The 10016-nt window shown below is 34.0% G+C and overlaps 1 protein-coding gene across 4 annotated transcripts; it reads right to left on the bottom strand.

Annotated features, from left to right (window-relative positions):
* Window positions 1-1262: 1262 nt before the first annotated feature.
* LOC104884104 (chaperone protein ClpB1) lies at window positions 1263-4591 on the bottom strand. Of its 4 annotated transcripts, none has more exons than XM_019247520.3 (5): window positions 4404-4591; window positions 4046-4077; window positions 2119-2498; window positions 1826-2023; window positions 1263-1741 (listed from the first exon to the last, which is right to left on the bottom strand). In XM_019247520.3, the coding sequence occupies exons 3-5, from the start codon at window positions 2149-2151 to the stop codon at window positions 1580-1582; spliced, it is 393 nt and encodes a 130-aa protein (XP_019103065.1). In that variant the 5' UTR covers window positions 2152-2498; window positions 4046-4077; window positions 4404-4591; the 3' UTR covers window positions 1263-1579. The 4 variants fall into 4 exon arrangements, with proteins under 4 accessions (XP_019103065.1, XP_057249674.1, XP_010666999.1 ...); XM_057393691.1 differs by adding an exon at window positions 2693-2837 and having other exon boundaries at window positions 4046-4591; XM_010668697.4 differs by having other exon boundaries at window positions 4046-4591.
* Window positions 4592-10016: the final 5425 nt, after the last annotated feature.

Genomic DNA, 10016 nt, shown 5'->3' on the forward strand with positions numbered 1-10016 from the left:
TTTTCTTAATCGTGTCTTTCGTAGCTCCAACTTTCTGAAGTTGAAAGTTTAGGTACCGACTTTGGTGCAGTCTAGGATTTAGGTTACTCTTCATAATTCTACGTTTGTAAAAAATGTTTGTGCATAAACATTCTTATCATCATTTAGCTCTAAGTACTGATAACCTTCAATATACACTTGTAATAGAAAAGGACAAGGTTTTTATATTATCGCTTTTTGTATTTTGGATAGAAACATATTGCTCATAACATCTAAAAAAATGTCACAACTTACAAGCGTTAAGAAAGTAAATTCTGAATCTATATGATTACTTATAACTCCATTAGTAATTTAGTAAACAAGATTCAAGCAAAAAAAATGTGTGAAATGTTGACTTAATAAGCTTAGCTGTTCATCTCCTTCACAGGCTTCACATGCACCAAGTCTCTCAAAGGACTTTTTTACTTGGTACCTCGATCTAGTCAAGAATGCTCCCTCAATTATGACTTTCATATTTTCCTGCTACCTCAACAATTTTTTAGCTAAAAAGAAGGTCACCAGAAGGAGGACACTAATACATGAATTCCACAAGAACTGTGAGTTTGCAAGCTCAAGTAGAACCAACACTATTAAGAACAAAAATGTATTAGAAACTGATCAATTGCATCATTTCCAGCAAGCAAAGGGACATAAACTGACACATTTCAAGGAAGTTTATAACAAAGATATTCTCAAATACTTATAAGGAAATCACCAACATCCTCTCTATAAATAAAATTGTGTCATCCTTATTTATCCTGCACATATATTAAGAATTGACAAGCATAGAATAAGACAAAAGTTTTCCTTAAAGCTCCCATTCCCTATATTAAGAATTGACTCATAGTTTGATATTATAACACAATTTTAAACCAGAGAACAATATACAAGGGAGAAAGAGATCCATTAACCAAAACATAATTTGAGCAGAGTACAAATTATTCTAACAAAAACAATCGATATCCAAACAGAACACGATTCAAATAGCAGCTTACACCATCCTTAAACTAAAACCTACCACCAAAAAGAGGAGAGAAGAATGGCGTTTAATGGAGAGGAATTTGGATCAAAGAATGCAGATCAATGAGTGAAATGGAATACAGGGGGAAAAGAAAAGGAGATAAAGGAAATGATATAAGGGCAAGAAAGCAATTTCAGGTAACAGTAGAAAGAACTCTTGCTTTTAAAGGCTAAGGGATTTATTATTGAAGTAAGTCCTCCATAAAACAAAACAACACAACATCTGCAAAAACCAACATAACTTCTTTTATATTGACACAAACCAGAAGTGACAAACGGCATTACAACTCTAGAGACAACTACGCTATATACAACTTGAAGACAAACCAACTATAACAGCCTCTTTTTCCTTTCTTCTTTAAGTTGTAAACCCACGAAAAGAAGAGGAAAAGCTTCTAAAAGAAACAAAAATCATCCGTCAGTTTTTCAGTCCATCTCATCATCATCTAGTTCCTGAATTTTAATCTTCTTCGCAGCTTGAGTTACCCTGGTCCATTACGGAGCTGAATCAGGACATCCGCCTTTTGTCCAGTAGCAGCATTCACCATCCCGCCATTTTTTTCCACACGATAAACAAGTCCCTTGATCCAGCTTCGATATAGACGGTTGAGTTCTCGTCTATTTCCTCTCTTATAAGCATTTTCGACATTTCAGTCACCACCTTCTTTTCTAACCACTTCCTGATAGGCCTTGCACCATACACCTATTGACCACCAAATAATTAACATGTTAGTATTACATTTTGATTCCAAACACCATGAAGAAAAAACACGGCAAAAATACTTACTGGATCATAGCTTTCTGCTAAGACATAATCCAGAGCAGCATCTGTGACTCCCAAAGCGATTCCCCTCTCAGCAAGACGCTTTGCAACATCCTTCATCTGCAGCCTAGCAACCCTCCTTAGCTGCTCATGTGATAAAGGATCGAAGACTACAATCTCATCCAGACGGTTTAGCAGTTCAGGCTTGAAATGTCTCCTCACCTGTCAAAAATTATGCGACATTGTTATACATCCACTACAAATCAGAAGCATATAGTCGATCAAACAAGTAATAATTGGGGTTGTAGAAACAATACCTGTTCCATCACTTTTTCTCGAGCAGCATCCATTGTACTCCTGCCTAGAAGCCCAGAGAGGAGATGTTCTGCCCCAAGATTATAGATGTCATAATGATCACTGTATTCCTGAAGTCAACAGTCCGGCCTTGGCCATCTGTCAGTCTCCCATCATCGAGCACTTGCAAGAGAGTATTAAAAACAGCTGCATGCGCTTTTTCGACTTCATCAAATAAAACGACACTGTAAGGCCGCCTTCTGACAGCCTCAGTTAGTTGCCCACCTTCTTCATGGCCAACATATCCCGGAGGAGCACCAATCAACCGGGGCCATGGAATGTTGCTCCATATACTCTGACATATCGATTCTCACCAACAGATTCTCATCATCAAAAAGTTGTTCTGCAAGAGCCTTTGCGTGAGCAATAAAACAAGGCGATCATTTTCTCTCATGAGCATCTCTCTCTACCGCGAAACAAACCCAAAAACTAAAATAAAAATAGGGGGAGGGAGTGTGTGTGTGTGTGAAGAGAGATCAATGGCAGTCAGAGGGAGGGTGAAAGAGACTGAAAACTAAAAGAGACAGAAATGAATACAAGTGTGGTTCTGAGGAAAGGAATTGACCGGCCTAGTCCTATTCTGACTGGGGAGCATATGCCATTCAACAATGAGATTCTCAAATTCCGGAAGCTTGGTTCGATGAAGCCATTGAGTATTGGAAACAAGCTACAACGCTTACTCCTGGGAATTAATGATAAAACAGAAGCTGGTATCTCAATCAAAAAAATGTGGCCCCATTTGAATCATGATCTTAGTTCTTATCCCCGATTCTCATTCTACAACAATCGTAAAGCACATTCTTATGCATTGGGAATAGGCAAGGCGTGATATAAGAAGTACATAATAATTAGGCTAGCTTGGCGAGAAAGCAAGTACATTAGCTCTATATATGGAAAAGATTAGTGAGAGGAACAGGGCATGACGAAAATATTGGAGAGTTACTTTAATGTTAGCTTTTGGAGTTTGTCAAGTCACTTGAAAACTTGATAATCTATGTTTTACATTTGCTGCAACATCTCACTTTAAAAATGAAAATCTTCATCTTGTTTTAGTTAATATGTCCAGTTTCCAGTTCATTACATGTATCCTCAAACGTCAACCATAACAAACATGAGCTTCAAGCCTTTAAGGCTTTAACTGATGACAGAACTGTCTTGTAGCCAATGTTCAAAATTAATCTACACATTGAGCAATGAGTGAATGTTCAGGGTGGCTCTGCATGTTCAGACCTCTAGGACCAGGATCAAATCATCCCCCCTCCCTTCGGTTTTATATGTAAAACCAGGGATCGGGTGACTATTCCACATATTAGAACAACTTTCAAGTCGAATACATCAAACAGCCAATAGGGTCAGACAGTAAAAGAGACAGAATCCATATAAACAGATCAGTTCCAAGAACAGCCTAAGGCTATAGTAGTGGCATTTCATCTCTGAATTGAGAGTTTCTTGGCTCTTTAGTCTGACATTTACTTCAAAACAATAATTTGTAAATAGTAAGTTTAGCAGATCATGGCCCAGTTCTAGAAGTCGATTATCCTATCATTCAAATCCTTTGGAAGCTCCCCCCCAACACACACACACACATACAAAAGAATAAAATGGAAAGATCTTACATGTCCCATTTGACAGGAAGGGGTAAAGTGATAACATGTCATTGCAGATATATTATTTACTCATCCCTCTCTCTTCTCTCAATTAGTAAGATAGCATTAACCGTTTCCTCCTCACTTCAACTACATATATTAATTTTCCTCCTCTTCATTACATAATGACTCACAGCCTTGTCCTATTAATATAGATCACCATAAACACACAACACATACATATGTTTTTGAAAAGAACACCGTAGATCTAAAAGATAGAATGAAAGTGGAGAAGAATTATTACCGTAGTTCAATCGTAACCAAAGCTTGTGAAATCTGAAACAAGAAAGAATTGAAAGTCTAATCAATTCTCAATCAAAAATTGAGGGGAAAAAAGAAACTTCTTGGATCGGAGGAATTAGGAAAGAGAAAGATGAATATTGATGAAGAAACATTAAGAAATTGAAAATATATAAAATAGTTACAAAGTTCATACATTAGTATACATAGAAAATATCAACAAAAAATCAATGAAAGAAAACCAAAAAGTAACTTGCCATTGGTGGGCTTAAAACAGCAGAGTGGAAAAAAGCAAGCAAAGGAGGAGAGAGAAGAGGGAGACAACGAAAAGAAAGAGTGAGGAGAGAGGATACAGAATTTACAGAATAATCGTCATGTGAAGTAAAGAGCCTAATGAGATCCGATGGGAACGAATTAGAAGTGATTTCAACTTCACCATCAGAACAAAAAAAGCCAGAGGGTCAAAAAACAAATCTAAATGTACAACATTTAGAGCAACGTTCTGGAGGAGGTAATTTGAGTACATCAGTTGGCATTTCCTTGCCAACACTAATAGCAGCCCCAACTGGTTTAGATGAAGACACTAATTAGTTACAAATTTGGCACAATAAGTATCACAAGAGACATGGTACTTAGAATAGCTAATTACCTTTTCTTTGTTTTTTTTGCCGTTTAAACCGGACTCACTTTGGCTGTGGTACATCATCAGGCCCACTCGCTAACATGCGAGTGGTTTGATATTGTCTTGAGCCACTCGTTGAACTTAAAAAACCTTCATTACTGGTGTCAGGTGCATTTTCTCGTAGCGCTCTCATGCGCTTGCTCACACGGGGTTTAAATGCCAATTAAGGATTAGGAACAAATTAAGAAAGAAAATCCAAGTTGAAGCTTTGGAAAATCTGGTTAGTACATAAGAATGTGAAAGGACGATTCTACCCCTAATACTAAACCGAAAATTACAATTTTACCCTTACCCATTCTGCATATATGAGAGGGGGAGGTCCTCATTCAGTATCATCAAAATCATCTCACAAACAAACACAAGAAACCATCTTCTTCACTCTCTCTCTTCTCACGCCATATCTGGCGTCCAGCAGGAGGAAACTTTGGCAGCTTGTTTCTCTTGGTTCTTTGCTTTGATTTTTGCATGCAAACACTTCCCTAGATTCATCAAGGTGTCCTTCATACTGGGCAAGCGTTAGTTTTGAGGTTTCATCACTGTAAACCTAAGAAAAACTAAAGAAGGTGAGATATGGCTGAATTTCAGCATGCATGAGGTATATCGGTTTTAAACTTGATTTCTTTGGGTTCATTACTAACTTTAAGGTGATGAATGTTTCTATTAAGGTCTTAGGAGGTTGCTGGAGGAGTAGTAAAAGTTGCTAAGCAAGGTTTAATTTCCTAAACACCAAATTAAGGTACACAAGGACCAATTTTAAAGCTTACTTTCTCAATTTTTGTCATAGTACTTGTTTATGGAGATTGTGGAGCTACGAATATGTTTTGTGTGGAGAAACTTACTGTTTTGATAATGAGTTATAAGTATGTGATTTCAATATGTTAATTATAATTCGTGATTGATGATTTCGAATCAAAAATCGTTGCATGTCAAGTTCCTCTAAAAACTGATTAAACCATGTTTCTATTTCGATTGTGCTTTGGTATTAAGTGCTTCCATTGTTGTTACCCTTATATGATAACCTACTATAAACACACTTATATTGCTGCTTAATAATCTTGTAACACATCTTTCACTTAGATTGAATATAACCTCTTTTGAGAAGAAAACTACACCTAAAAACTCGACTTTTCGCTTAATTAACCACTTTTGGACTTATAAACCTTTGTGCCCTCGACCCTTTCAATGTGTTTCTCTTGATGAATACCTACTGTATTTATATATATATATGAAGTTAGAACCCTAAACTTGGCTAAATTCAAGAAGTCCTATTAATTCACCGCAGAGAACCATTGTTAATAACACCAAACCGAGAACCATCTAAATTGACCTATGCTCTCTTTGTGTGAAGTAATCTTCCATATGTTAAGTTCACTTTATGAACCTTTCACCTACTGCCATATCTTGTTAAACCATCCTTTAATCACCTTTATTAACTATCACACCCTTTCGAAACATGGTTGTTAAGTCACCTTTCCAAACATAACGGAACTTGACATAGCAAGTGTGTTTTCGAAACTTGTTTTGATAATTAAGTTAAGTTGATTATTAAGTTGGTTGATCAAGTATTGGAAAATAAAATTTTGGATATAATTAAGTATAAATTAAAGACTATTTTTAAAAAGGGAAGTAGCTGCATTAGCAGTGATGAAGAATAATTGTAGAGCGGGTTTGCTCTTTAAGTCATTAGAGCGGGTATTGCTCTGGAGCGGGTATTGCTCTGGAGCGGGTATTGCTCTGTTATATAGGGTCATGACCTAGGAAGTCTTGCAAGCAGAAGTTAAGAAAAGTAGGGAGACGTCCCTCAAAAATTTTCCATGTGTGTTCCTTCCCAAACTAAAAGTATTTTGAGTTTTGTATCAATGTATTTAAGTGAGTTTTGGAAAAGTATAAGTATTGTTCTTGGGAAGTTATTTGTTATGTTGTATGGATGCCATTATGCTACTTAATTACGAAGGAGGAGTATTATGCTATTTTATAGCAAAGAAATATTGGGATTCATGGATTATGATACTATTTTAAAAAAAAAATGAAAATCTATTTTCCGCCACCTTAATATTTGTGAACTAATGGGACTTGTGTACCAGCGTAAGCTGACTGTTTTGTTCCTTTGAACCTGTTCTGGTGGGGACAGATTCAGTTGTTTTGCAGGAGTGAACTGAAGGTCAAAGATTAGCTTAGTCTGGAAAGTTCGTGATTTATGTTCTGCTGATGCGTGATGTTATTGTATAAATTAACTATGTGATGTAACTTATATTTTTAAAACTCAACTTTTAGTTACTTAGACTACGATGTAATAATTAAGTATCTTAAGTGGATTTCGTAAATTCAGCTCAGATATATGCAGATTCTTAACCTTCTAAGGGCAGGGTGGTTAGGAATCTGTATTAACAGCATCTCTAATTAGTAGCTTAATCCTTTGCTTAATTAGAATTAGTCTTAAATAAGCTGCTAACTAGAGAGGGTTGTTACAGGGGTAACATATTCTCTTCATTCGGGGACACCATAGCTCCCCCCTTCCCTTATATAATAGAGATATGTTGTACTTTAATTCTTGATGATATTTTACATAAACCTTTTTACGTTGATAATTAATCGCTATTATATAATAGAAAAAGATAGATTCAAATATATGTAAAAGTTTCATTATATATAGGAAACACTATAAAAAAAGTAAATAATTTTTTTCCTTGTCTAACTTCTAAATTCTGATTTCACTACAAATACACCTCTATTTTTTTTATCATGACCCACCATTAATTGTGAATGATTCTTGAGAATAGTGACTCGTAATTGAATTTTTGCAAATGTTTTTGTTTGTATTGACGTTCTAGGTTATTAGTTTTAGTTTGTATGTTAATTTTAATTTTTAATAAAGTTTTCTGATTATTTACGTGATCTGCGTGATTTTTATAACGTGGTTTTCTCAATTGTATGAGTGACTTGTAAAGTTTCTTCTTTTAAATGATTTGTGAGTGAGTGTTGTAAATTAATTTTCGGTAGTTTTCTTTGAGTGCCGATTTTGATTTTGATTTTGATATTCCTTTTGTAATTTAGAAAGAAAAGAGCGGCAAAATAGGCATTTCAAAAGAGGACGCCATTGCTCCCCCCTTCCTATATATATGATAGAGATTTATGGTGAATGTTACAAACTATTTAATTTTGGAAATTAAGTATTACCTATTCTACTCCTATAAATCTCTATTATATAAGCCAAGGGGGAGCTATGGTGTCCCCTAATGAAATGTATTTTTTATCCTTACCTAAATATATATATTTAATTGGATATTCAGATTTTGTATAATTATATTTTTTTTCCTAATTTAAAGATGTGTCAAAATTCCAATAATAAACTAAATAAGCATTAAAAAAGTAACATGACATAATGAGATAAATGGTTACTCAATAAAAAAAAATTAAAAATTTAATTTGACTACAAAACTTTACATATAAATGTATATCTCAATTTCTAAAAACTTTATAGATTACAGTAGTTTGTATAACAATAATTATAAATCACACTACTATAATTATATTTTGATGGAATTTATTGAAAATAGACCCAAATAATCGATGCATGCATCGTGTGCATAGAAGACTAGTGTCCTGTAGCTTAAGCCATCTTTTCCACACAAAAACTTTGAAGAATCCATACTCTCTTACTTCAAAGTTCTTCTTTCCCTTCCTATCTATTCTAGTTTTATATTTCTTATTCAAGTTTCAATTTTCTTTGGTTTAAAAAAAATATTTTCATATTTCTTACTCAAAAATATTATGTTCATGATGGGTTATTCATGTTTAAATTCATGATTAAGTTCATGTGATAAATTACTTATTGGTTGGTTATGACAAAGCTCAAGCATAAAAATCAAAGAGAAGATACTAGTATACTCTTTATGCAAGATTAAGGTACGTTATGTAGCTAGATCTTTTGAAATGTGGTTTTATGTGATAAAGGTGTTTATTTATTTAATGGTTGGATTGGTTTAAGAATATGGTTTAAAATGGTTACAATATTTTATTATTCATTCTTGGAAGTGAAAAGAAATAATAATTTTATCAATTATTTATATATATAGAAGTTTTGTGATCCTTTTTGGAATATTAAATTATTTTACAAGGGTAGATTGGTTTTTATGAACTTTGAATGTTCAAAAAGTTGTTTATGAGGAAAGGAGGTTTATTCATGAGTTACAAGTCATATTATTATTATTTTCATTTGATTAATATCAAGAGATTCAAAGTCCACTTGTTGGCAATTATATTTACCTCTTGATATATCTCCCTGATAGGGATGCGGATGACTAGCTTAGGAGGTGTGCACACTTAGCAAAATAGAAGAGGAGATAAGAAGAGGATTTGTTTTCAACATTAATTTTAATCCAAGTTGTTTGGAAGGAGTTTGTTCTTAAAAGGTTATTCTTGAATCATTATTCAAGTGTTTGGAAAGAGTTTGTTCTTAAAAGGTTGTTCTTGAATTATATTCAAGTGTTTGGAAAGAGTTTGTTTTTAAAAGGTATTCTTGAATTATTATTGAAGTGTTTGAAAATAGTTTGTTCTTAAAGAGTTATTCTTGAATTATTAGTGATGGAGTTTTCGAAATAAAAAATATTGCGAACTAACAAATGTGTTACTTATCTAGTACATTTCATACGCAGTTTTATACTAACACATATTTTCTTTTGCCCTGTGTACCTTTTTGGTAAGCAGTTTTGCAGATGAATTTCTGGATGTGCATGGGAGCGTACCAAGAAGGGGATTTTCACCTTAAGGTGTTTTATTTATATTGAGTTTTGAGACAATATTTACTTTTATTGATAAAGAAGTATTATTATTTTTGGTTAAAGTCTTCCGCTACAAGTTATTTTGTTAGTTAGTAGTTGGTTGCCGAAAGCGTGTTAGTCACGTGGCGGTAATAATCCTAAATTACTCAAATATTATTACTAAGTTATTTATTTAAAAGCGAGTAATTTGGGGGTGTTACAAAGTGGAATCGGTTTTTGAGGTCTTGAAAAGATAAAAGTTGAACATTAAAATTGATGGGTGGACATAAGATGGGCATATAGAGTTTCGCATTTGCATTCTAAATTATTTGACGATTTGTATAGATGCATATTGCTAGTACCACAAAAAGGTATATATATATATATATTTATTTATATTTTTTTTTGGAAAGATGAAGGATGTAGATATGTGGGGGTAACAAGCTCTGTCTAGGATTAGGAAGGGTCTCCCCGACATTGTGGGTAACTTCCTTACCTAGGAGCTATAATCACCTTGGCTATTCTATATCTTG

Source organism: Beta vulgaris, chromosome 3 (assembly GCF_026745355.1).
Source record: "Beta vulgaris subsp. vulgaris cultivar EL10 chromosome 3, EL10.2, whole genome shotgun sequence".
Classification (NCBI taxonomy): Eukaryota; Viridiplantae; Streptophyta; class Magnoliopsida; order Caryophyllales; family Amaranthaceae; genus Beta; species Beta vulgaris.

Coding starts and splice junctions, on each gene's coding strand:
- LOC104884104 (XM_019247520.3), bottom strand. CDS start 2,151: ATGGATGCTGCTCGAGAAAAAGTGATGGAACAG. Junction 2,024..2,118: donor GAGAAAAAGTGATGGAACAG/GTATTGTTTCTA, acceptor AATTTTTGACAG/GTGAGGAGACATTTCAAGCC. Junction 1,742..1,825: donor TAGCAGAAAGCTATGATCCA/GTAAGTATTTTT, acceptor GGTGGTCAATAG/GTGTATGGTGCAAGGCCTAT.